Raw genomic sequence first — 27559 nt, 5'->3', positions numbered from 1 at the left:
CCTCCATCTCTCCTCTGTGTCCTCCCACGAGAATGCTTGGTTACCGTGGCAACTGCATCCAAAGTGGGAGATCAAGAGGAGTAATAGGAAAATGGCGCCACATCAGTGGGTTTAAGGCCGTCGTTTGACTTCATTCTGTCTGCTGCTGCTTGCTTTTCTCTTAGACCTGCAGCTCCTTACTGGGATGTTATTGGGTCATACTGGGTGATACTGGGCATGAATATGTTCAGATTTCTGGTGTTTCTGAGTGGGTGTTCTGCAGTGTTCAGTGTTTTCACAGCTGCAGCACCAGTTAATCTTTTTTATCCTGTCAGCAGATTACAGTGCCTCTCCTTTCATGTCTTTGTTTTCAGATTAAATTTATTCTCCATTTTTTCTGGGTTTTCTCTCCACCTCAGTGTAAGTGCTGACTCAGGATCAGTGTTAGTCCTCTAGGAAAAGCTGGTTATTCTCAGCTTTTTGCAGGTTAGATTCCAGTTTTGTTTTGTTTTTTTCATATCTGCCACTCAGACATTTTTGTTTCCATTTTAGCTCAGAAAACACATTTTATGCTGTGAATCAAATAAGATTCTAACCTTTGATTGTTCCTTTAATTATGAATGCTTTGCAGCGACTGCAGCTCTGTGTGTGTGCGTGTGTGTGTGTGTGTGTGTGTGTGTGTGTGTGTGTGTGCGTGTGTGTGTGTGAGAGGGAGAGAGAGGCGCTGGCTTGATATATACTTGTCGCCATAGTAATGAGACAAGGGATGCCGCCCTGTTGCCATGGCAATGGTGAACATCAATATATCTGAGTTCTTTGATGGAGGACTTAAAAGACACACACACAGACACACACCAGCTGAGCTCTGCAGTGTTAGGCGACCCACACGGTAACGTCTCTCATTCATAAGGGGAATTTTCACACGTTTACTTTGTTTTTAATGGAGATGCAAGAAAATTACAGCGTAAAACGGAGCAACTTGACATTAAATGAGACAAAACGTTTCATGTTTCCTGCAGGCCACAGAGACTCATTATCCTCAGTGAAACAAATATTTAGTTTACAAACTAAATATTTAACTCTGAACTAAATACTAGAGACACTTCGTTCCAAAGTAAACATTTACTTTCCAAACTAACTCATTTGCATATTAGCTAAATATTGAGCTAACTAGTTGGTTAGCTTGCCAACTAACTGCAGCTAGTTGCTGCCAGCTAACTAACTTTGCAAATTACTTTCCAAACTAAATATTTAGCTTGCTAACTACCTAAATGGCTAGCTAGTTAATTAGCTTGCGAACTAATGCTTTAGCTAACTATCTGCCAAGTTGGTTAGCTTGCTAGCAAGCTAGTTATTTAGCTAATAAACTAGTTAGATAGTTAGCAAGCTAAATATTTAGGTCTGAACTAAATATTTAGTTTGGAAAATATATATCTACTCTGGAACTATTTAGATTGCCTTATTATTGATTGCTTTGTTTCAGCAGACCTATGATACACATGGACAGAAAAAAGAACAAATACATTTAGTATAAAATCCACTAAACATTTAATATTTAGTTAAACTAAATATTTAATTCACAAGCTAAATGTTTAGTTTGTAACCCAGATATTTAGCTTGTAAAATAAATATTTAGTTAAGAACTATTGGCTTTAGAAGTGTATGAATAACATGATGAAAATGGCTTTAAATAATGAACACACTGAACGTTACTGTTAGTTGTTCACTGTGTAACTTTGCAAACGGCCAGTGATCAGCTGTTTGTCTAAAGCTTTTGTTCTGCCTTGTTGCTGTTGTCCTGCAGGGGGCGCTGCAGTGGGTGAACATGGCCAACGCTGTGGTTTCCTATGACCATCTGGCCCTGCAGGTGGAGGTTCTCCGCAAGGAGAACTCCCACCTGCGGAGGGAGCTGGAGGACAACTCGCACCACCTGTGCAAACTGGAGACGGAGACGTTTGGCATGAAGGTGAGTCGACCAGCTGCTGCACCGCAGAGACTCACTGAGAATCATTCAGTCACAGTTTAAATAATCTAAACTAGTGACGGGCAGGTTTTCCTCGATTCTGACTGATTATCAGATCAAATACTGAAAAACAAACAAAAACTTAATAGAACAGAAATATCCTTGATACGTCGATTCACACAAAAAATAAAAAATATAAAAGTTACAGTATACCAGTGCAGTGCAGAAAAACAGATGCAATAAGAGAGAAATGATTTTATTTAAAAATTAGTAAAAACAGAATAAATGTTTGTGAAAATGCCAGCAGGGATACAAACATTTATTGATTTTGATATGAAGTCTGCCAGCTGCTGGGAGGAAGGATCTCCTGCTTTTCTCCTTTGTGCACCAAGGGAGCTGCAGTCTGTCTAGGGCCAGGGGTCAGAGGTCATGGACCATAGAACAGCCTGTTCCCTGACTGTCGTGACTTCAGGAAGAATCAGATTTAAGTTGAAATGAAGAGAGTCTTCTGATTTCTGCTGGGTTCAAACTAGTGACCATCAGGGCCAAGCTACTAAAAAAATTAGAAATAAGTCGGAATAATACGAGAAAAAAAATCATAATTTTATAAAAATAAAGTCATCAACAAAAATCATTATAATGTGAGAATGAAGCTGTAATAATATGAGAAAAATCCGTAATATTACAAGAATAAAGTCAGAATAAAATCATATGACATTAAGTCAAATAATACAAGAACAAAGTTGTAATAATACGACAAATAAAATCATAATATTTCAAGAATAAAGTGATATTATTTAAATAAAGTCGTATGGTAGTAAGTCAAAAAGAATAAGAGAATAACATTGTAACAATATAAAAGTCATAAAACGTAATAATAGTATGAGAAAAAAGTTGTAGTATTAGTGGAGGAAAGTAGGAGTTTAATGGTAATAATTGAAAAAGTTTAATGGTAATAATTGAAAAATTTAAAATGAGGAATGTTGAGCATCTTGAGATGTTATGTTTTGTATCGGCTTTACAAATAAGGAAATATTTCATCTTTTAAAAAATCAGCATCAAATTATTATCAGCAGCTGCAAATCTGTGTTCAGTTCAAATTGAACACAGATTCTTATGTAAGTTTTCTAGATATTAAATGAACTCAGAAAATCAGAAAATAGTTTCAGTCAGTAAAATCATCTCGGTTCATCTGAACACTTTCAGCTTCAAGCAACTCAAAACCTCAAAGTCTTCCTGAGATTTATTTAAATTTGCACATATTTACTTCACAAATTAAACAAAAACACAGAATTAAAGAAATAATAAAGTAATCTATAAAAGCAGCCATTAGTCCTGCAGCTCCAGTCACACCAGCATGCATGTGCGCAGTCACGTGTGCAGATGTTGAGCAGCTGGATTATCCAGCTTCGGTTTATCAGTCAGGAAGATGGACCGATTCCATCTGATGAATAAAAACCTGTTTTTATGGATGGTTGATGCCAGGACTTTGTGTTTTAGCCAGATTAGTAAATATTTTAATACTAGTAATATTTTCCTCCGTTTGGATGCAGGAGATGCTGAAGCAGCTGCAGAGCAAACTGGAGCAGGAAGCAGGAAACCTGGCTTCATCCGGGAGAACCGACGTGCTGCACCAACTCAAAGGTAACGACATTTATCCTCATTAAACACGCCACAAACACGCCATAAACACACCATAAACACGCCATAAATACACCACAAACATGCCACAAACACGCCATAAACACGCCATAAACACGCCATAAACACGCCACAAACACGCCATAAACACGCCACAAACACGCCATAAACACGCCACAAACACGCCACAAACACACTACAAACACGCCATAAACAGCAGAAACAGTGAGAACTCCTCCGGGACCGCTCTTCATTTCAACAGGAAGGGATTGACTCGTCCAGCTAATCTGATTGGCTGCCTCGTTATGACTCGGTCCAATTAAATCATCTGAACCTGAATCCAGTTAAGCTGAGCAGAGATTAAAAGCAGAGCGCTGTTTTCTGTCTGACGTAATTGGAAAGAAATAATCAGATAAATTAAACTAATGAAGCCACTGAGTTGAGTTTATAATTAAAGGGAATAAAAAGCAGCTGTTGTAACTAAACAGAAGAAATATTTTAGGAAAATACTTAAATTCAAACAACCAAAATGTACCAAAAACCAAGAGATGAAGTTTGTTTTATTAAAAGAGTATAAAGTATTTAACTCCAGACATTATCTAGAGAGATCAAACCATTGGGTTTGTTTGTTTTCATCATCCTCACCAAAAATATGGGATATTTATTTAGAAATATTGATATAATGTTCTGATCTCCTGTTAGCTTGTGTCTGAAAGTCCTATCAGTTTTACAGTTGGGTCGTAACTAGTTACGTTTACTCAATTACATTTTCTTGAGAAACTAATTTGAAAAAAATTACTTTTAAGAGTATTTTTACTACACTGTACTTTGAGTAATTTTATTGTGAAGTATTTTTACTCTTACTTGAGTAAAATTTATGGATTTCCTAACCACTGAAAAGCAAACATGTTTTATCCAAAACTTCACCAGACAGACCTGCAGATTAGTTAAAAGTTTCAGAAGTTTTTTATTGAAAGAAACTGATTTGGAAACATTTTATTTTGCCTGATTTTGTTACTTTTTGTAACTTACGTGAATTATTGTCAATTTTGTCCTTAAAATGCAAAATTTCCACGTAACTTTATGTTTTGGTCCCTCTGATGATGTCATTTTTAAATATTAAATGATTGATAATTTGATCAGTTATTCAGTACTTCAGTAGACTTTGTACCAAATACTATTTTACTTTACTTGAGTAAAGATATGTTGAAGTAGTGATATTCTTATTGAGTAAAGTTTTTGGGAACTCTACCAGCCTCTGCAATTAGCTAATGCTAAAACTAATTTCTCCAAGTGGAGATAAAGGCATGGTTCCTCAGTCTTCTCCTCGTTCTTTAGAGCTCTACATGGATCTCACCAACTACTACGAGCTCAAACACCAACCTCACAACCTGAGGCTTCTGGCTTCTGGTCTGGGCGGCGCGGGGATGAGGGGCGTCGCCGGCGCCGGGCCGGCTTTGAGTGGCAGCTTGGATCTAGAGGATCACTTGGCTCTGCCTTCGTCCTCCTGCTGCTCCTCCTCCTCCTCTATGGCTGCCGTGAACCGAGCCAGGAGCCCGCTCCGAGCGGCGTCTCGCCAAGGCATGTTGTCCGGCGGGGAGACCGCCATCATGCTGCCTAATCACTTCCTGGACGGAGCTCCGCCCCAGACGGCGGTGATCTGTGAAGGAGACGGGCGGCTGGGCGACCATCACTTTGAGGAGCTGTACAAAGAAAGGTCAGGAAATCAACAAAAATATATCACACTTGTTTATTTTTCTCACTAACATCTTAAATAGAAATAACTTAATATGATCACATGTCATAATAACAAATGTTTTTGGACGACAAATTGTCTCAGAAGTTATTCAGATAAACAATAATAATCCTGTTTTGAGACCATTTTCAAGTAATATATTGGTAATGGCATAATAATAATGGAAGAACATTTAACACTGAAACAGGAAGAGATTTTAAATAACCAAAATACATAAACAAAACAATAAAAACAACAAATAAAATGAATTATGAAATCTCTAAACAAAACTTCCTTCAAGCTTCTACTTAGCATCACAACATGTTAGCAACAAATGAAATCTGGAAAATTAAAAAATAAAAATTAAAGATGGGAGATAATAAAAATAGAGTGTGATTGAGTGATTAGATGCATAAATTTGTTGTAAATTACATAATTTTGTAGCATCTGAGGAGTTTAGACATAATATGGTTTTATGCAATCTGGCTACGCAGTTAGCATAGCAGCCTGTTACTAGCTAGCGAGTAAAAGCGCTTAATTAGATCAAATAACAGAATATGGAATATAAAAGCAAAAACAACATCTGAGTGATTGACTATAAAATTAAAAAGTTAGTGGTTGGAAAACACAGGTCATTCACTAAGTAGCTAGCACGTAATAACTTTAACTAGCTGAAACTGAAGAGACAAACTGGGATCAACTGAAAAGCTGACTGAAAAATTTACACGTACATAATCTACGTAGCTTAAAAATAAAGTACATTTTAACTAGTTAACTAGAGAACTCCATTAGTAGCAAGCATAACATTTTTCAATAGCTAATGAAAATCAGTAAACGACATCCTGTAAGCATCGTCTCAGTTCCTGTTTAAAGGTTTTATTGAATTATTACATGAAAAAGAGGCTAACAGTGGGATTTTGATCCTATAGGAACTTTTTGCTGGGAGAAATTGACCGAGAGGAGCGGGAACGCCTGGAGGTGCTCTCACATACGTGTCACAGGCTGGCACAGCTGCCGCGCATCGATGAGGTGAGAACGAAACATAACGTGGAGATCGCAGCTTCCTTACCGTCTTTAGTTAACCTCTGACCTCTGTGTGCTGCTGCAGATTTCCTTTCAGTTAGATTTAATCCGACAGAATCTGGAGGACAAAGTGCATCGGTCTCTGATGGCGGAGCGCTACTTAGCAAGCAACGAGATGGTGCACAGGACTCAGGTGAGGCCTCTGGCAGCTGCACTAATTAGAATAACAGAAAGGATTAACAGGTGTAATAAAAATGGAAATAAGGACATTTTATTTCTGCTGTCTGTGGGTTCCTTTAAGCTCTGGGTGCCTATAGATGACAGAAACGCTCCTTTTGTTGTCTTACAACCACCATCAATAGTTTGATCTTTTGTTCATTATTTCATGTTTATTTTTTAAAAATGAGGCATTATATTTTAATTGAAATTTACATGCAAATGATTGAGATAAAAGTGACTAATTTCCATTCCTTGTCCCATTGGCAGGTTGATGTATATGATGTTTAATAATAATAATAAGGAGAAGAAAAAAAAGCAGCTTTAGACTACTGCACAAAAAAACTCCTCATGAAGGAGAAAAGGAGAAATTAAACTATTGTTTTCAATTAGTAGTCTATAACGGTTCAATAATTTTCACTTTAAATTGATAAGTTGAATAGTCAGCATAACAGCGCTAAAAATAGAGTTAGGCAAGGTAAAGCTATGCTATGCTAAACAGACTAATCATGTGACTAGAAAAATTAGCTTGTGTCCTAAACCTAAACAAATCTACTGCATAGTTTTAACATGATAAATATATAAAATAAAATAAATAGTTTTACTATTCAAGTTTTGTCCTGTTACTGCTCATTGTAATCTATGACTTTAGTGCATTTAGATTAAATTGTCATTTTGGTGTGCCCCCCAGTTGTTCCCCTGCCTGGCCCCCTTGAGAAAAATAATCTAGATACGCCCCTGCAGATGACACAGTTTGTGTCAACAGTGAAAGTTGCTGGTATAAACAGCATTTTTAAGCTGTTTCAATACGGTTTATGTGTTGCAGATGCGAGCAGCTCGCCTGGAGCAGCTGGAAAAAGAGCTGCATGAGGCCAGAGGGGGTCAGGAGAGCCAGCTGCCGGTGAGACGGGCTGCACACACCAACACACACCAACACGAAACAGCACAGAAAGGGGTACAAAACAGAAACATAGGGTTGGGCCTTCTTTATCTGTGACCTATTATGCTTCTTTGAACAGGTTAGGCTAGAACTATAGGCGATACCAAACATCCTCATTACATTTTCTGCACAAAATCCTTCTTTTGAGATTATGAGATTGTTTGGGGGCTTCTTGTCTCTTTAAATTCAAATAAGCTGCTTCTAACCAGCTGACCAAACGTGCTGGAGCTCCTCTTGGGTTGCGCAGGTGACGGGCGGAATTCTGCTAGGGTTGCTAGGTGACGGGCGGAACTCTGCTGGGGTTGCTAGGTGACGGGCGGAACTCTGCTGGGGTTGCTAGGTAACAGGGCATTGGCTGCTGATTTATGAAGTTCCAATCGGAAGGTTTTTGAAACAGGTCGTTTACAGATGCCAGAAAACATTAACTTATCACCGTAAAGCATCTGGTGGTTTTCTAAGTGCTTGTGCTGCTTTTAGAAGCAGTAGAAACCCAGTTGGAAGAACAAAAACATGGAAATGTGAAGTTTGAATAATAGGTACCGGCTTTATAAAGATTTGCATGAGGAGGGTACCATGTAAACACGACAGAATTCATTAATTACACTTAAATATAAAATTTTTATAGAGTTCATTTAGTCTTTGTCATGAAATCTTTCTAAAGTAACACTTCCTTGGTTCATACATATTGTGTCCTTCATAAGAAGATGTCGGTTAATGCCCGCATCATTCACTCAGCTGCAGCAGAAGACTGACAGTTTGGAAATCGTCAGCAGTCCTTCAGTCGCACCGTTAGTCTCACTTCAGAAGACGTTCCCAGCACAGCTCCACCTGACACAGAGTCACCGAGCCGTCGCTGGCCCACACCCAGAACCCGGGGTACAGCGGCTCCGTGAAGGTGCAGGTGAAGGTGTGCAGGTGAACCATCGCATCCTTGGAAACGCAGAAAAACGAGAGCGTCCCCTCTGGGCAGTTGAGGTAAACGCCGACCCTGTTGCTGAAGGGTTCAGGCGAGCAGGACTGGAATCTCTTGTTGTTGTGGCACGGCGTGTAGAACCCGTTGGAGCACTCCAGACTCCAGGACCGGTGGTTGTGACCCAGCAGGCAGCTCGCCGTGTCTCCGTCTCTGGAGATGTTGTTGTAAGTAACGCCGATGTCGGCGCCGCCGCTCCATGATACCTCCCAGTAAGCCAGGTCCAGCAGCCCCTCTCTGCACAGAACCTGGGGGCATTGCTCGAACCGCTCCGGGTGCTCCGCACGCTGAACTGTCAACCAGTCTCGACTTGCCTTTCGGTTGCCATCAGCTAAGCGAAGCTCTGAGTTGGCCGTGTTGGGGTCAAAGGTCAGATAAATCGCAGCTGTTGGTAAAACAATGACAAAAACATTTGATGAGCCTCAGATGGCAGGTAAACAACATGGAGCCGGATTTTACACCAGGCCTTCTTCATTCTAACACATTTGATGTTTGGTGTGAGATACCAAGTATTTTTTAAGTGAAAATAAAAGTGTAGAGTAGTCTAAGTAAAGTCATAATTCACTTTGTGAAAGTCTAAGTGAAAACCCAAATATTTTGTAATTTTTATTATGTTAAGTGTTTACATTTATCTGACTTAATTCCCAGTTACAACTAAACTCTGCTAGAAAGTAACCTGTAAGCTTTCAGAAGGCAGATCTAACTGAGAAGGCTAACTAAAAACCTAGATATGCTAACGCTAAAGCACTACAATAGACTTAGACTTAGACTTGTACTTTATTGATCCCTTGGGATCAATAAATATCACTAAATATGGTATTTAGTGGAAGCTAATGCTAATGCTTCATCTCTAGAAAGTAAGCTGTAAGATCTGTGAAGGCAGTTGTGGGCAGGGCTTACTAAAAAGTTAGTCACGCTAACGCTAAATTACTATATCAACATGGTGTTTAGTGGGAGCTAATGCTAAAGCGCTAACTTCGAATATAAACGTATAACTACTCAAAGAATTATTAACAGTTGAAATCCAAAACGTCCACACAGATGTTGAAGTTTATTCAGCTGACAGTTTATAAAACAGCCAAGTGAATTAACGCTTTAGAATTTGTCTGGAAAAACAAATTTAGAGAACTCTAAGTACTCTTTCAAAGTTAGCAATAACACTGAAGGGCTAATGTTGTGTTAGCAGAAGTGTCCCCACCACAGTGTAAAGTTAAGCTGTGAGATCTGGAAATGAACCTGCATGTTTCTGAAACGTTACCTTTCAGTTCTGTGACATGAATCGAGTCTGAACTAAAGTCAAACTGTATGCAGATGACACTGTGAGGTCTATTAAAAGAAGGAAATAAAGAAAGAAGATTGTAAGTTAAAAAAGAAGCATATAAAATCCATCTTAACTTACAGTTTTTCAGAGACCAGAAGTCTTCTGTTGGCTGATGACTGCAAAATAAGGGAGTAAAAACTTCAGATTACACCTGTTAAATGGGGTCTCATAAATGTTCACTGCATAGGTTTTCATTTCCATTCGGCAATAAACTAAACGTGTGACTTTCTTTAACTGACCTCAGGTTGGTTCTTAGAGGGATTAAACTGACTTCAGAGGACAGAACCTTTTCTAAAGGTTCATTTTCTTCTTTTTCTTCGTTCTCCCAGATTCTAGTTAGACTTTTTTCAGGAGCTACAAAAAAACAGCGTTCCACACATTTAACAGAAGTGCAGACAGGTTTCAGAAACAGACAGGTTTCAGAAACATAGCCGGTAGGTCACATATAGGAGGTAACTTATCTGTTAAGTGTCTGTTGTTTTTACAGAGATAATACAGCAGAGTTGATGATTTTATGTTTTGCTGATGGATTCAGAGCCATACCTGCTGCTGATGCAAACAGCTTCTCACTTTGTGGTTTTGGAGTCTTTATCTTCTCGGGTCTCTTCTCTGAACCACAATCAGTCACCTGACTGACCCTGGATTTATCCAGACAGTTTATCGGGTCGTTAGATTTCTGTGTGTTTTCAGTTTCTTTGTTTTGTTTTGTTGGATTTATTTCTAAGTCTGCTTTGCTCTTTTTAGCCTGATTTGTTTGAGCCGTCTTCAGGAGAGGGTTCTCCCTCCTGAACAGACTCTTTGGCGTTTCATCTGGTCTCTCTCCTCTTGAGGCTTTTGTCCTGGGGTTGTTCCTGGAATCTTCCTTCTTTTCCACGTTCTTGTTCTCTCGATCTCTCGAAGGACCAAACCTGAAAACGTTGGAGAGTTCCTCTTTCAAGAGTGTCAGAGGGCCGCTACTCTTCTCCGCTGATTGGCTCGGTTTGGGATCCGAGTCTTTGTCCTTGAACATTTTCTTCATTTCCTCTTTAATCTGGTTGAAGTCCTCTTTGATGAGAGTCAGAGGATTGAACGCTGGTTTTGCTGTTTGAGTCGTTTTAGGGAAATCCTTTCCCTGCTCGTCTTTACCTTTCGGCTCCTTTGGCCCGATGTCGTCATCCTCCCGTGTTTCAGTCCGCTTCACCGCTGGCGGTTCTTTAGGAACACTCATTTTCCTCAGTGTGCTTCAGGCTTTAATATTCTGATTTTCAACATGTTCCGATGTGCCTTGAAATCTGAATTCAGCATGGAGACCTATCTAACGGAAAATATGTGGAAATAGTGATTAACAGTGATTGTAAGTTGACAGATACTATTTTACTGCGTTGAATATTTCAGTAATTAAGTTAAAGTATCCTGATACACAATGCAAAACGGAAAATCTCACCAAGTATTTCTGGTTTAGTTTCTAGTCCAAATATCTTAGTACACTTGCAATAAGACAAAACTGACTTACAGCTACATTTTCAGCAGGAAATAGGATCTTGTTAAAAGTTAATAACTTCTTAATATTGTTGTTTTTTTGTTTTTTTTAAAGAGTACTTGTCCCATTGGCAGATTATTTAACAAATACATTTTTCCATGTTATGAGTGAAATAAACTGCTGGTGAAACTAGAACTTTTTCATCAATATTAAGGGATTATTTACTTAAAACAAGCGCCTGTTTTTTGCTGAAAATGTACTTTTAAGTTTTAATTATTTATAAAACATTGTTAGCTTTGGATAGGCTAGTCACCTTCTAACTTCCTCTGCTATCCATTAGCACAGGTAGGCTAGCATTAGCATCGGCTAGGCTAGCTTTGAATGGCCACTCACCACTTGTACATTTTTTGTTAAAGAAAATTTTCTCAGGAAAAATGGTTGACATGCAATATCTGTAGGTGACTTTAGATGAATTCATGTTAAAAATAGAAACTTCTCCAACTTATTTAATTATACAATGTGACATAAATGAATATTTATTGTTTTCAATAGTATAATTTAATTACCACTATTACTTCATTTTATATTTTATTTCCAATCTTATTGTTTTATAATTTTTCTTGTTCGTTTAATATTTTATATGTATATGTTTTTAATGTATTTATATTAGTATGATTTGTTTTTGACAGTTTACTGTAATCCAATGAGTCATGAATCATAAACATAATGTGGAGCTGATGTTGCCCTCCATCTTTAATTAGCGCTTCTTTAAAAATGTCAACACTTAAGACTCTTCAAACATGGACTAAATTGTTTATTGTCTATTTAGTAGGGAAATATAAAATAGTTTTTGCTTATAATTGAGAAAAATGCTAAGAATGTTGTTGCTCCTGGTGTTCTTTCAAATTGAATGAGTTTGGACACCACTGCTGTAAATACTTTATCAGAAATAACCAAACAGATCAAGTATTTGCCAGGATTTGAGGCCATTTCATAAAAAGTAAGTCTATTTTTTAAATCACCTTGTACTGTATAAAGTCTAAAACATGTTGCTGATCATATCACAGTGTGACGTAACTTTAATAATCCATTCTACCAGCATAGCACCATGAAACTAAAAAATACCCCATGACATAATGAAACTGGGAAGCTGGCAGCAGAAGGTGTGTTCAGGGTTTTCCGTAAACCTCTGATCGTGTTCAGGCTTGTTCAGAGTTCAATTTCATCTACAGTAGGAGATCATCAGATACTCACCGCTGCCTCAGTCGCATTTTTCCCTCATCCTTCATTTAAAAACCAAACAACAACAGATCCGGCCTCAGAAAGGAACCAGCGTCTCCCTCAGAAACTTTCTGTCACTCGGCTCATCCCGCTGCCGTCCGACCTGTTTGACTCCATATTTCATTCACCGGAGGACGTGATTGGCTACAGGAAGCAGCAGTTCTGGTTTCTGCTTTGAAAAGAAGGAAAATCCAACATATGTTTGGGTCAGGGCCGGGCTTAACTCCTGAAGGGCCCCGGGCAGTTTCAGTAGGACGGTCCCTTTGGGTCCCAAATCATACGGAGAAATGAAATGTTTTCAGTAAGAAAACAATGACTCCAGTCAGTTACTTTTTACATTTTTACATTTGAAACATGTTTCTATAGAAGCAGATATGCAACATTTCCTGATTTTCAGCATGGTTTTAGTTCCACATTCTTGATGAAAATTATTAACGTCTGAACTTGTTCTAATGTCCAAGACGTTAGATTGGAGATTGGAGACTGGAACTAATTAGAACTGTTTTTTTTTAAACTGTTGTTAATTAGAAACTTTATTTGTTTCCTTTTTTACAGTTAAAATGATGCAACCTGTGTTGCATCCAATTTAATCTCTTTCTGCTCCCAGATTTCTTAATAATTTTTTGTAGATATTAAAAATCCCAGAGGTCTATGCCTTTACAGCAGCATGCAGCAAGCCAATAAAAGTAAAGATGCATTGCTAAAAAATAATATTCATATGGAGGATGGTTGCTGTCAAAATGGGCAATTAAAAGTCTGTTTATTTGATTTTCTGATGGTTTAAAAGGAGTGGCCCAAACAGAACTGCTTACAGAAATATGTTCTGCTTGGTCAAAGTAGTTAAGAATGATAGCAACAGATCCGCTTTCTCCATTACATTTTAAAATTGAAAGATCTCTTCATTTATTTACAAGTCTAGTATTAAAGGGGCAATATTATGAGTTTTCCAGGCACAGAGTGACATTTTATAGCAAATAAAGTAACTGTCACCTTCAATTATTATCAAAATGCTCTAGCAAATATGACTTAAAGAAGTTTAACTTCCCAATTAAACGCCTTGAAATTGGGCCTCTGTCTCTTTAAAAACACCTGCTCTTTCTGAAGCTCCACCTACAGGAAGTTATCACAACATGGCTTCTCTATTAAGCCAGTTAAATGTTAAACGTTTTTACATTTAACGTTTAAAAGTTAAACATTTTTACGCTGGTAAAAACGTTTAACTACATTTAACAACTGGTAAAAACGTTTTTACCAGCGTTGCTCTGAGCAGCAGCTCCTATAATGAGCTCAGCAGCCCCACCAGGTGTTTGCTAATTTCTGCTGACTAGTCTGAAGGAGCTGAGTGGGGGAGGAGCTGCGATTCGAAGGCGGAGCTAGATCCACCCAGGTGTTTTGCACCTGGGTGGACTCATTCATTCATTCATTTGAAGTGCTACATTCATGAATGAGTCAAAGCAACACTCCAGGTTTGTTTTTGATGAAGGAATAGCATTATAACATGATGGAAAGATAAAAGAAGTCAATTTTACATGATACTGCCCCTTTAAGACCGAGGCTGTGGACCAGCGATCGGCGTTCTGCCTGGTTTTGCTTCCAAAACGTAACGCTAAATTTCAGCATGAAGAAAATTTCAGTTTATCTCCGTCTTCTGTCACAGACGGAGACAGACAGATGGAGCCGGTCGGGGCAGCAGCTCCGCTCGCCGGCCTCCATTTTGTCGGCTCCTCGCCGCTTCCTGCTGCTACAGCTCGTATTCTAATGGGGCCCGTTTGGATCGGAGCCACGGCGGATTCAACGCCAAACATCCACGTTTCCTTTGTTAAACAGGAGGAGAACACACAAACAGCTCTGCTCTTTGTTCATCTGCAGCTCTCGCTTTACACACGCTTCACAGCCGGAGGCGTTGCCATGGTGACGGGATGCAGAGAAGACGGGGTGAAGGCTTTGATATAAATCTCTTGAGGATGTCAGGCTGTGCATCCAAATGAAGTTGTGTTTTATTCCCGTCTGGAGCTGCTCTTTGGTCCTGAAGGAATGCGGTTTTTTGGCACATGGGTCTAACTGTCTGGATGTGAATCAGATTCACACATAGATCTTAAAAATCTGCACCAGGATTAGCATGCAGGTGGTAAATCAAACATTTTACAACATGTTTCTGTTCTCTTACAAACCCAGACACAAATATGTAGAAACTACATATTTGTTTCTAGGTATTTTCAGGCCACATTAATCTGTAGATTTGAGCTATCAGATTTATAAAAACACACAACTCAAACTGGAATTAGTGTATTTACCTATTTTGAGTTTGTTTGTTTTTTGCATCAGTACCTTTCTTTTTAATAAAGTCCTGCAGTCTGTGGAGCCGCAGCAGCGACAGTTTCAATAAAACCTCTAAACCTCTTACAAGCAGAACTGTGACAGCAGTGAAACTGGGTCAGAGATTGTCTCACACTTTCTTCTTCCCTTTTCATGTGCAGCTGTCTGGAGCTGAGAAGCCCCCTGCTGGGGAACCAGAGAACAGCGGCTCTTCATCGGCTGCAGCCGCAGGAGCTGAAGCTGCAGACGGAGGCAGCAAGGTAACAACTCCTCGCTTACATTCAGGGTTTCCAACATTAAAGAGTCAGAAATACTGAACATATACACACAACAAAGGTTCTCATCAATTCATATTACCTCAACATTTAACCAGACACACAAATCTCTTTAGAGTAAAATGTTTTAATGGCTTTGTTGATTAATAGAAAATATCTTTAAAATCTACTTTTTTTGCTAGCTTTCCATCATGTTACATTGTTATTCCGTCATCAGAAACATACACGGAGTGTTGCTTTGATTCTTTCATGCATGTTTGAGAAATCCTTTAATCTCCATGGCAACCACAAATCTAATTTTATTTTATTTAACCTTTATTTTACCAGAATAAAATGTGATTGAGACTAAAAGGCTCTTTTTCAAGGTAGTCCTGGTCAAGAAGCAGCAACAAACTCAACAGTTGTTTAATTAATCAAACTCTGTTTGTCTAGAAAGTCCAGTTCGTTTCGGGAGGTGTGAATGCGTAATCGAACTCTGATGCAGACCAAAAAAGCGAACTCTGTAACGCACCTGATTACAGTCACCAGCCCGTTTCTCTGTGCATCTCCAGTTTTAACTTTGTTTACGTTTCCTCCTCAGGTGGAGATGGTGTTCTGGCTGCTCTCCATGCTGGCAAACAGGGACAAGGACGAGATGTCCCGGACTCTCCTGGCCCTGTCCAGCTCTCAGGACAGCTGCATTGCCATGAGGAAATCCGGCTGTGTCCCCTTGCTGGTTCAGATCTTGCATGAAGTTCCCAGTGGAGTTCCTGATGGAGTTCCCGGGGAGACGACAGGTGGCGCCGCCTCAACCGGCTGCAGCCGAGACACCAAATCCAGAGCAAGCGCCGCCCTGCACAACATCATCTTCTCACAGCAGGACGAAGGCCAGGCCCACCGGGAGATGAAGGTCCTGCACATGCTGGAGCAGATCCGGACCTACTGCGACAGCGGCTGGGACTGGCTCGAGAGTCATGCCATGACGCCTTCACCTGGAGGCACCAAAACGTCTGGTGAGCCTAAAATACTCACAAGAACCACAAGTTAATGGAATTCAGATGCTCCAGTGAGACTAGTAGGACTTGATACAGAAAATACTCCAATCAGGGTGTCTGATGAGAGCACACTCCCTTTTTATGTATTTGATCCCACAAAGTTTTGATTTGGTTTAAGCTTACCTCCTTTAACTTTTTCTGTGATGTGCAGATATTCCTGAACCTGTGGACCCGCAGATCTGTCAGGCCATGTGTGCCATCATGAAGATGTCCTTTGAAGAAGAGTACAGACGCGCCATGAATGAATTAGGTTTGTGCCTTATTTTCTCATTCTTAGCATCTGGGAGAGAATAGAGGACTTATTCTAGCACTAAGCTGGCTTGATAGTTTAAGTTGTTGTGAGTTTTGGGTTCAGAGTGTGTTGTTCTTCCCCAGGTTGTCTTCAGGTGGTGGCAGATCTCATCCACCTTGAGCAGGAAATGTATGGCATGCAGAACGACCCCATCAACATGGCTCTGCGCCGCTACGCTGGGATGGGCCTCACCAACCTCACCTTTGGTGACGTCGTCAATAAGGTACAGTCAAACAGTGGAGGCAGGATCCAATAAATCCTAGACTAAATGGGTCTGAAGGGTTTCTAACCCAAAAGGACACAGGTCATCCATTTTATCTGTAAGAAAACAGACCTGGAGAGAATTTGACTTTAGTTTAAATGTGGAAAAATGGAGTCCAGAGAAATATTTGTCTCTCAAGACTTTATTCCCTATCTCTATCCACTGAGTCTGATTTCAGTAAGCAAACTCATGGTAAAATATTTATACTTGGGAGTGCTAATTTGAGTAAAGTAAAGAATTTGGCCATGAGAACTGTGTACAAACCTTAAAAGTTTAAGCAGTACAGTAGTGTTTAGCATATCAGAAGCATTAGCTTGTCTGTTACTCATGTCTGCACCCTCATCGTCCTCCTACAGGCCACCCTGTGTTCGAGGAAGAGCTGCCTCCAGGCTCTGGTGGCCCAGCTGTCCTCAGACAGCGAGGAGCTTCATCAGGTGGTCTCCAGCATCATGAGGAACCTGTCCTGGAGGGCCGACATCAGCACCAAGAGAGTTCTGAGAGACATCAGCTGTGTGTCTGCACTCATGACCTGTGCCCTGCAGGCAACCAAGGTACAGAAAACTAAACTGGTGAAATACAGGTATTGAAATGGAAACTTAATCTGCAGAAAATGGAGCCAAGGGTTTAACATTTACTGAAGATTCCTGCTCTTGTGTTGAGAAAAATATGCTTCTCTACAGGAGTCAACTCTGAAAAGTGTCCTCAGTGCTTTGTGGAACCTGTCAGCCCACAACATTGATAACAAAGTGGCGATCTGTTCAGTTGACGGATCCCTGGGTTTCCTGGTCAGCACACTGACATACCGCTGTCAGACCAACTCGCTCGCCATCATCGAAAGTGGAGGGGGAATTCTCCGAAATGTGTCAAGTCTGATCGCCACGCGAGAGGACTACAGGTGGGTGAAGTTCTGTATTCTGACACAGTAAAACACATCTTATGCTATATTTCCCTTCATTATCCATACAAATATAAGCTGAAGTATGTCTGTTTTTCTTCCTGTGCAGACAAATCCTGCGGGATCACAACTGTCTCCAGACTCTTCTGGCACACCTGCGCTCTCACAGCTTAACCATAGTGAGCAATGCCTGCGGGACTCTCTGGAACCTTTCAGCCAGGAGTCCCAAAGACCAGGAGCTGCTGTGGGATCTCGGGGCGGTTAGCATGCTGCGCAACCTCATCCACTCTAAGCACAAGATGATCGCCATGGGCAGCGCTGCAGCTTTGAGGAACCTCCTCACCAATCGACCTTTGAAATACAAAGACACTGCGGTGCTATCCCCTGGCTCTTGTGTGCCCTCCCTCTATATGAGGAAACAGAAAGCTTTTGAGGCTGAGCTGAATGCCAAACACCTCGCTGAGACCTTTGATACACTTGAGAAACAGAGTTCCAAGCATTTGAGCTTCAACAAACCTCTTAGGCACATTGAGAGTCTGGCGAAGGATTATGCCTCTGATTCTGGTTGCTTTGATGATGATGAAGCCCCCAATAACTCCAACAGCTTGGACACTGGTAGCTTCTCTATGCTGCCAATGTATCTCACCAACTCCAACTTTGTGCAAAATCAGCCCCATAGGAGAGATAATGAACCTGAGAGGGATACAGACTTGCCTCAGATGGTTGAGAAGAAACATGCTCCTCCTGATGACGTGGTCTCTGCTGCAGCAGAGAAACTAGCAAAGAAGATTACCAACACGGTGGCAAAAATTGACAGACTTGTCGATGACATCACCATGCACACATCCTCTGAGGACAGTTTTAGCCTCAGCTCTGAGGACCACCTGGCAGACTGGCCTTATGGACAGGATGAGCTTAACGAAGCCAGAGCAAATTCATGCTCCCCCTGCCGTCTGTCCGATGTGAGCAGCTTAGCCTACAGAGAACGCCTCAGCAGAGCCCACGCCCTTCTACGCCTCAAAACCGCCCACACAAGTGTGTCAACAGACAGCCTGAACAGTGGCAGCACCAGTGACGGATACTGTGGTAGCAAAGACCAGGTGGGACTTGTTCCAAAGGCTCAAGCAATCCAACAACAACGACCCAACCAACTTGACCTCAAAGTGGCTCATCAGGAACATCTCAATGTAGGACAGAGCGTTCTGAATCAGACTAACCAGCAGGATATTCCAGAGAGAGATTCTGTGGATAATAAAGTTATGGACAATGTGGAGCTTGGCAACACAGACATCGACAAGAACCAAGAACAACCAGTACAAACACCTGTCAGTGTGTCCACTAAAATATCCTCTGATGTAAGCATGACATCGATTAAACTTTCTCCTAGTTATCAACAGGTCCCACTCATCCAGAGTGTGGCAAAATTTGGAGTCGCAAAGACGGCCATCAATGTTCAGGCCGCCCAAGCGATGAGGAGGCAAGCATGGGTACCCACTGTACTGACTGGTGGAAGTATTACAAAATTTGCTCCAATGAATTCCACCAGAAGTCCAACCGTGGGAACGATGGAAACAGTCCAGAAATATTCTGTGGAAAACACTCCAATCTGCTTCTCACGATGCAGTTCACTGTCCTCACTCTCTTCTGGTGACGGCGGGCTAGATGGACAAAGTGAGAATGAGCTGGAGAGTGACTCGTCTTTAGAAATAATTGAGGTGGATGATGGCGAAGAAGTGAAGAAAGAGCAAGAAGATGAAACTTTAGAAGATCTGAGCGACAGTCAGCTGCTGATGACAGACTCAAAAACCCTCCCCATCAAAGAGAAAGATCCCATTGAGATATCTCGTACTCCCAAAAAGGAAAAGGTGTTCCTTAGGGGTGCTTCACCTGCTATAAATGAAGACAGATCTCCATCAAGCTCTTCTGAGAACTATATTCATGATACACCCCTTGTTCTAAGCCGCTGTAGCTCTGTCAGTTCACTGGGCAGTTTTGAGTCTCCTTCTATTGCCAGTTCAATCCAAAGTGATCCATGCAGTGAGATGATTGATGGAACAATAAGCCCCAGTGACCTTCCAGACAGCCCAGGACAAACTATGCCTCCTAGTCGCAGTAAAACCCCCTGCTGTGTCGAGTCAAATGTACCAGAGACACAGACCACAGGGATGCCAGGACAGTGGGAAAACAGCCTGCGGAAGTTCATAGAGATCACAGATTCCAAGGAGAGGTTTAACCTTCCCGACCTGGAAACCATGATATATTTTACGGTTGAGAAACCCACAGAAAATTTCTCTTGTGCTTCCAGCTTAAGTGCTTTGCCTCTACACGAGCACTACATCCAGAAAGACGTGGAGTTGAAATTAACCCCACTACTCCAGCAAAATGATGAGAATCTCCCATACCCTGATGAAGATGAGGAAGGATTTGACAACGGGGAACGATACAGCGAGGGCAACTCAGAAGAAGACATAGAAATTCTGAAAGAATGCATCAACTCAGCGATGCCATCAAAGTTTAGAAAAGTAAGATCATCCCTGGTGACTGCCATTCCCTCCAACGTACTCAACTCCCAGATCCGAAAACCAATACAACTACAATTTAACATGCTTCCAAATGGCAAAACCCAAATTTGTCCTAGAAGGAGAAATATATACCCACAAAAAGACTTGAAGTTGGACGATTCTTCCTTCACCGACTCTGCAGAGGGAACACCTATTAACTTCTCTAGTACAACATCTTTAAGTGATGAAACTCTTCAGTATCCCCTAAAGAACAGGGGGGCTAAAGACTGCACAGCTAAAGGCCTGAGCAAACAGGAAGTGATGGACAATGATGCAAAGAGGATTGAAGACTTGCGGATATTTTCACACTTCCACAAACCACACGGGGCAACCTACCCACCGGAAATCCAAATGAGCCGAACCACCAAACATGTCATTCCCACTCAGAAGTTGCTGATGCAGAGCAAAGAGGTAGCTGACCGAGTAGCCAGCCTAAAAAATCGGGAGCGATCTCCAAATCAACAGAGGAGGCAACAAGGTCAAGGCTCCTACAGGAAGTTTGACCTGCCAGTTATAAAACAAAACAAAGAAATCAATGTCAACTCCAGAACACAAAAAGAAAACAAAATGTTTCGACAAATGACACATTCTTCAGAGGATAGTATCGATTTCTATGGTGACAACAATGAAGAAGTAATCAAACGAACAAGCAGAAAACAGATGAAGGAGGCAGCTAGAAGCACTCTCTCCCGAAGCATGACAAACATAGGCAGGATAGATAACTCCCAAGGAAAGCCCAGAGGTTTTCTGAGATTAAAACAAAATCTTTTACGGGATGAATCCCTGGCATGTTACTCACTCAGCTCCTCCGTCAGTTCACTCAGTGATGCCGAATTTGAGGAACATAAAGCAAAAGCACAGCAAATGTGGTACAAAAACAGACACAATAAAACCCTCAATATGGCACAGCAAACAAAGGCTGTTACTTTGCACTGTCAGTATGAAGAACAAAGCTCACCGAGCTCAGTGAGCATGGACTCAGAGGATGACCTCCTCCAGAAGTGCATAACATCTGCCATGCCCAAGCAGAGGCGAAAAATGGCTGCCAGGAAGAAAAAAACAGAAAATACTCATAAACACAAGGACTCTGACAGATGGGACATGGATGAAGAAATGGATAGTGATGATACGGGATGGGATAACGATTCAGACCTCAACAGTGTTGAGTGGAGAGCCATACAGGAAGGAGCTAACTGTGTTGTCACTGGACTGCAAGCCTCAAAATCTCAAGAGCCATCATCCGAAGAGACGGAGTCAATTCTGTCTTTCATGTCCACATCTAGCTTTACACCTAAAGAAAAGAAATTTGCAAAAGAGAAAAAGGCTAATAAACCTTTAGACTTTGCACAACGCAAGCCAGTTCCCAACTTACCAGTTGTGTTTAGAGGCAGGACAGTGATCTATACACCACAGCAAGCGACAGCTCCATCTCAAAGACCTCCGCCCAGAAAAATGCCAACCAAGACAGATGCTCCAAAGAATCCAAACCTTGCCCAACACAGGTCAAAGAGCCTTCACAGACTCGGCCAGCCCCAGGACGTGGAGCTGTCTCTTCCAAAAAGGAGCTCTACTCCACCTCCAAGGATACCAAAAAGCTCATCCTCTGGATCATCACAGAGCTCCACACCATCCAAGCAGTCACAGAAGAAAACAGTGTCCCCAACTCAGACAGGTAAACCAATCCAGAAAAAGACTACCTCGTCAAGTAGTAGCTCACCAGCCAGTAGCCCTCCTGAAAGAAAAGGACGTTCTCCTGTTCTTAATAAAAATGAGAAATCTCCCCCACCAAAAACTCAGAAGTCACCTGTCCGAATACCTTTTATGCAGAATTCAACCCGGCAGCCCCGACCTTTGTCACCACTGGTAACTAACCAAACTTCACCCAAACAGATTAACGGGAAAAGAGTGTCACCAGCCAACCGATTTGATATGGTTAGGATGACGTCTGTCCATTCGAGCAGTGGTGAATCCGATCGAAATGGATTTCTGAGGCAGCTGACTTTTATTAAGGAATCAAGGACACCATTTAGACGTGATGGCTCTCCTCACAATACACCAAGATCACAAAATGGATCCCCTCGAAGGGCAGCTCCTGGAGCTACAGCTGTCTTCCTGTGCTCATCACGCTGCCAGGAGCTAAAGGTAGCAGTGCAAGCCCCAAAAAGGGTGCAGCTAAAAGATCCTGGAAAAGTTCAGCAAGTCCAAAAGCCAGCCCCTGGTCTTCAAAAGCAGACCACAACTTTGTCAAGAGCAACATCGAGCGAAAGAGATCTATCTGGAAGACGGCCAGCCCGCAGAACTAGTTCGGAAAGTCCTTGCAGGGTAGCCCAGCGAAGTGCTACTGGCAGAATCTCTGGGGTCAGGCACCAACAAGAACAAGATACCTTTAAGCGCCATGCTTCATCACCAAGCATAAATATATTGAGTCGTGTTACCAGCCGTTCTTCGCTACGTTCATCATCCTCTGATTCAAGTGGAAGAGCAAAAAGCGAGGATGACACAAAGAAGAAAGGACAGAGATCCACATCGCGGCGTAATACTGGAGTTACTTGGAGGAGAATCAGGGATGAAGATGTACCTCAGATATTGAAAAGCACGCTGCCCGCCAATGCGTTACCACTGGTGCCTTCTCCTGATGGGGAAAAACCAAAACTACCTGCTCTACCAGGAAAACTGCCAACAGTTGTACTTGCATCTCGCAAGACAACGGACGCCACAGTCCAGACAGAAGATTTATCCAATGACAAGACTAACTCAAGTACTTCTCCAGCAGCTGAAACAGCTCCAGTGATCTCTGAGGAAGAGGCCAGACTGGCTCTCCTTAGAAAATTTACTGCTGCCTCTGGGAGTAACCATCAGGATGCAGATTCAGATGGCTCACTAAAGAGCCTCAGCACTACCGGAACATCAGACAGCCATGTTGGCGGAGTTGTCACTTTCCGCCAGGGATCCTGGAGCAAGGCTGCCAGAGTCACTCCATTTAATTACATCCCCAGCCCCATGGCTTGCTGCCTGGAAGACCCGCAAAGCCAGACAGCGACAATGACTGAAAAGGCTGGGGGGAAAATTGAGCTGTAGGGTATTTGGTGGATACCAAACAGCATGAATGACTGCAGACTTAAGCTCAGCATCCTATATGGACACAAGTGTGCTAGTCCTATACCTCGATTATTGACCCTTTCTCCTATCCCATTCATTCCCTTCAAAGTTTTCTTTCTCTCTTTCTGAACAACTGATCAGATCTTCCATTTGTCGTTGCTAAAGAGTTGGATGTATGCATGGAGACAGAATGGCCCGATTTGACCACCAAAAACTTTTCGTGATGCCCTTCAGAGAACATCTATCCAGGATATCGCATCTTTTTATACTTTTTTGTATTTGTAGATTAATCATTGCCTGGTAGAAATGTAGTCAAAGCATAAAAGACAATGAACTGTATTCCAGCACATAAGTCACAAACTGTTTCTTGGAAACAATCGAATTGAACAACATTATGCAACATTTTCAAGAAACTGCTCAGCTGGACTTTTGGCTAAGAAGGTTCAAATTGTGGTGGACTGGAGATGACTACAGATTCTCATCACATACACAAACAAACACACAATGACTTGTAAAGTCCTTTGTACGCACTAAAAATCAGAGCTTTGGATCCTTGCTTTACCACTTGACAACAAAGATGCTTCAAGACCATTAGACTTATGGAAGTCATTTGTGATGAGACATTTCTTCAAATAATGTATCACTACTTTTATTTGTATGCAAGCTGTACACAGGTGGATATTACAATGCTATTCTCGTCTTATGAATTTGTGGAATCAACCTTGTATGCAGGCGACTTAACATTGCCATGGTTTTTAGAAACAATTAAAGATTATAAAAGGAGGCATAGTGCATTGTGACAGGTTCAAATGTGATTTAAGGACAATTACAACTTCTGTTTTTGAGGTATAACAAAATCTGTTTAAAAAATAGCTTTTGCCCTAATATTTTAGAATAGGTTCTCGCCTTATAAATACAAAGAGTTGGTTTCACAGTATTGGCATACATTGATCTTACGTCTTTGTATTGCACAATAGCTGTATTTACCAGTCATTTCAAAGCCACATTGTTGCTGGGATCAATAATTAACCTTGAAACTCCAAAATCTAAATTCTGATTTCAGTAGTATGATGTAGAGTAGCCAATGCACATCTCTTTATTTCTGCTTAGATTGGATTTCGATGATGACCATTTTAATTCAAACTAGTTTCCTACCACAAATGTTCCCAATGCTGCAACAGTAGTATCGGTTTCTGTTGCATTCTACAATCCTGTTTCTGAATTAGTATTGTACATAACACATCAGGTATACAGAAACCCTCTGGTGAGTGTTAACCGCTGACAGCATGCTCATATATTCACTGTGTACACACAGATGTAGACATTGTTGGTACTGAATAATGCTATGATGTAATTCAAAAGGAAGGATTTTTCAGTCCAATGCCATCTGTGTTTTTGTGACGCAAAAACGTGTAACAATGCAAACTGTGAATTGATGAATAACGCAGCCACATGCATCTGTTAATGCATTGAGATGTTTGATTTTGCTGATAGTCAGGTACTGTTTGCTATTGAGTGAGTCAAGAATATGTTATCAGTGGTGGTTTGGATTTTAGCACAGGAGAAGGTACAAAGTTAAGACTGCACAGTAAGCAGAAACTTCTTAGGTTGGACAATATCAGACATTTAATTTGTTTTTTTAGTCACCAGCCTCTGAAGTCAAGTGACTACCCCCTCTTGAAATACTGCGTTCTGGAAACTCACCTAACACAAATGAAGTCGTGTTTGTATATCAAATAACCATTGTGCGTATACTCTGCTGCGCTCTTTCCCTTGCGCCTGTTCTCCATCTCACTCTGCAGTGCACCAATGCAGAAGCTTAAGTACGCTACTTCAGGTTTCTCCAACCCTAGTCCCCAAGAGCTGCTGTCCTGCAGATTTTAGATGCAAGCCTGCTCAAACACATCTGGATGAAATGAAAGGCTCACTACCAGGCCTTTTCCAAACTTGATGCCATATTGAAGAGATAATTCAATTATTTGAATCCCTTGTGTTGCACCAGGGATTCATCCAAAATCTCCCAAAGGACTAGAGTTGGAGACCTCTGAGCTAGCATATTTAGGCTAATGACTCATTGGACTATACGTTCCCTAGGATGGACATTGCTATAAATAGGTTTTCAGTTAGCATAGCAATGATATTAGCTAGCATATTTAGGCCAATGACTCACTTACTACATAATCCCAAGACTAAGCATTGCCATAGACAGGCTTATGCCTTAAAGCAACACTAATGTCTGTTTGGGCTCACATTCAACAGTATTTCACCTTCCACAGGCTAAAAAACATTTCCATCAATATTAGCATATTAATACTACAGCTAGCAAAGGATTCACTGGCTGACACTCTCCGTAGCCTTGAGGTTGTCATGATCAGAATGCTAAGGCTAATGAAACAGTGAAGTACACACTCCTACATTCTTTGTGTTGTGTGTGGGTAAAATTCGAAGCGAAAGTGTGAAATAATGTGACTGACGTAATCGTTTGTGTTTATGCAGACATGATTAGCGTTGTTTCTAAAAAGTTTCCATCACCTAACCTATGCATTTTTGTCTTTCCAAAACGCTGTTACCATGTCAACAAAAAGCCAAAATGTAACAAAGTATTTGCGTTTTACTGTCCTGATGTTGTGTAAAGCGGTCGTCAGACTCACATCAGCTTGCATCACAATTAGCTGCCAATTTGTATTCTGAGGCTGAAACCTACAAAATCTTCCACAGTTTAGGACACGTAAGCTACAAGTACATCATATAACCACTGCTGGCTTTGTTATGCTCTAACTTTGTACCCACTGCAGGTCTTTTGGTGGTCTTCACAGGAGTTCTTTTCTGCAACTCTGTACATGTTAATATCTGCTTAAATGTGTTGCTGTAAAAGTAGCGATAGGTGGTGAAGATTATAAAGACAATGAATATTCTCTGTAGTTGTACTTTTCCTCTTTCATGTGTGCTTGAAGAGGTCGATGGAGTTAATCTACATTAAGGGGCTGTTATAATAAAACCACCATGTTGTACTTCTGTAGCATTAATTAAAAAGGCTGTGTAACCTCCTACTTTTATCCCCAACAGACTTTTAAAGACCTACAGGTTTTGTTATTCTTAAATCCTCTCTTATCAGTGTCAAGAGTCAGCGTTTCAAGAAGCAAAATTGTAGAAAGAAGAAGTAAGAATGTCTGGATTACAATTATTATTCTAACACATCACAGGCAAAACAGCGCACACAAGTCTAGTTCTGTATAAGAATAATTTGGTGTAAAATCTGCTGCCTGCCCTTCATTTGCAGGTTTATATACTAAATATCTTCTGCAGATTGGAAAGGCATGAAACCCAAGACATTCAGTTGTTTTAGCATATATATTAAACAATTGTCCAATAGTAAGATTGGTTGCCATAGCAATTTTAGGAACACATATCTGGCTTCTTGCTTAATTTCAGACCAACAGAAAAATCCTCAAAATCTGAAATAATTTCCAAAATTCCCGTAGCTGTAGGCTTCAGAATTATATTTGTCAGCTACAGCTAAGCAGCTAGCATTGAAAAGACAATAAAGGTTGGAGAATCAATTCTGTTTGGGTTCTTCAGACCTTTTCTTCACCAACACCAACGGCCGTCTCGTTCAAAAGAGACGGCCTTTGGTCTAAGACCAGTTCGTAGCTGAGCTGCATTAAAATTTCTCAGTCTTCACCTGAACTGGGTCTCAGAAGCTTCACAGTGCCATGATAAACATGCAAAGTAACAGAAGCGTGTTGTTATAAATGTCTTCATTCCAATAAAAAATGATGTGATTCCTTAAACTGCTGCATTGTCTTTATTTTAAAAGTGTCAACGTGACACTACTGGCTTTCTTGTACCAATAGATGCTGTCCAGAGAAGACCAGGAACACCCTTCAAATGCTACAGTTTTGAAGATGCTCTGACGCAGTCATCTAGTCATCACATTGTCTTAATAGCTAATATATCCCACCTATTAACAGCTGCCAAGATAAAAAGAATATTTTACTTCACTTGTCAATGGTCATTATGTTATGTCTAATCAGCACAAAGGAATGTTTTAAAGAAGCAAAGATATTGGTGCGAAGTGATCTTTTATTTGAAAAAATCAGAAGAGAACTTCAAGAAGATTTGAATGGCGTTCGGCCAAAAACAAAATGGGTCATTACTGCCAACAGCTAGTAAGGGTGTGAATCAAGATAAGAGGCTCAAAAACAAACAAATAAAAGTTTTATTCTTTTAAGTAAACCGGTCAACTTCAATACAAAAATATGTTTGTTTTTTTCTCTTGTGATTTAATCGGTTTCTG

At 40.9% G+C, this 27559-nt stretch overlaps 2 protein-coding genes across 3 annotated transcripts in view; one reads left to right on the top strand and one right to left on the bottom strand.

The window, feature by feature from the left end:
- apc2 (APC2, WNT signaling pathway regulator) overlaps positions 1-27053 on the top strand; it is a 33664-nt gene extending 6611 nt beyond the window's left edge. The window contains exons 2-14 of the mRNA XM_023340043.1: positions 1784-1945; positions 3496-3586; positions 4922-5300; positions 6248-6347; positions 6427-6534; positions 7384-7458; positions 15006-15104; positions 15700-16111; positions 16305-16403; positions 16529-16668; positions 17064-17258; positions 17388-17602; positions 17712-27053. Of these exons, the coding sequence (XP_023195811.1) occupies positions 1805-1945; positions 3496-3586; positions 4922-5300; positions 6248-6347; positions 6427-6534; positions 7384-7458; positions 15006-15104; positions 15700-16111; positions 16305-16403; positions 16529-16668; positions 17064-17258; positions 17388-17602; positions 17712-23241 (7584 nt within the window). The 5' untranslated portion in view covers positions 1784-1804 and the 3' untranslated portion in view covers positions 23242-27053. The remainder of the gene's footprint in view (positions 1-1783; positions 1946-3495; positions 3587-4921; positions 5301-6247; positions 6348-6426; positions 6535-7383; positions 7459-15005; positions 15105-15699; positions 16112-16304; positions 16404-16528; positions 16669-17063; positions 17259-17387; positions 17603-17711) is intronic.
- On the bottom strand, positions 8096-13670 carry LOC111609759 (tripartite motif-containing protein 16-like). Of its 2 annotated transcripts, none has more exons than XM_023340044.1 (5): positions 12502-13670; positions 10332-11082; positions 10028-10142; positions 9867-9904; positions 8096-8852 (listed from the first exon to the last, which is right to left on the bottom strand). In XM_023340044.1, the coding sequence occupies exons 2-5, from the start codon at positions 10993-10995 to the stop codon at positions 8293-8295; spliced, it is 1377 nt and encodes a 458-aa protein (XP_023195812.1). In that variant the 5' UTR covers positions 10996-11082; positions 12502-13670; the 3' UTR covers positions 8096-8292. The 2 variants fall into 2 exon arrangements, with proteins under 2 accessions (XP_023195812.1, XP_023195813.1); XM_023340045.1 differs by having other exon boundaries at positions 10332-11078.
- Positions 27054-27559: the final 506 nt, after the last annotated feature.

This window comes from Xiphophorus maculatus, chromosome 9 (assembly GCF_002775205.1).
Source record: "Xiphophorus maculatus strain JP 163 A chromosome 9, X_maculatus-5.0-male, whole genome shotgun sequence".
In the NCBI taxonomy this organism is placed as follows: domain Eukaryota; kingdom Metazoa; phylum Chordata; class Actinopteri; order Cyprinodontiformes; family Poeciliidae; genus Xiphophorus; species Xiphophorus maculatus.
The sequence above is the reverse complement of the archived record's forward strand: the minus strand, read 5'-3'. Positions and strand labels throughout refer to the sequence as shown.

Coding starts and splice junctions, on each gene's coding strand:
- LOC111609759 (XM_023340044.1), bottom strand. CDS start 10,995: ATGAGTGTTCCTAAAGAACCGCCAGCGGTGAAGCGGACTGAAACACGG. Junction 9,905..10,027: donor CCTCTAAGAACCAACCTGAG/GTCAGTTAAAGA, acceptor CTTATTTTGCAG/TCATCAGCCAACAGAAGACT. Junction 8,853..9,866: donor CTTCTGGTCTCTGAAAAACT/GTAAGTTAAGAT, acceptor TTTTACCAACAG/CTGCGATTTATCTGACCTTT.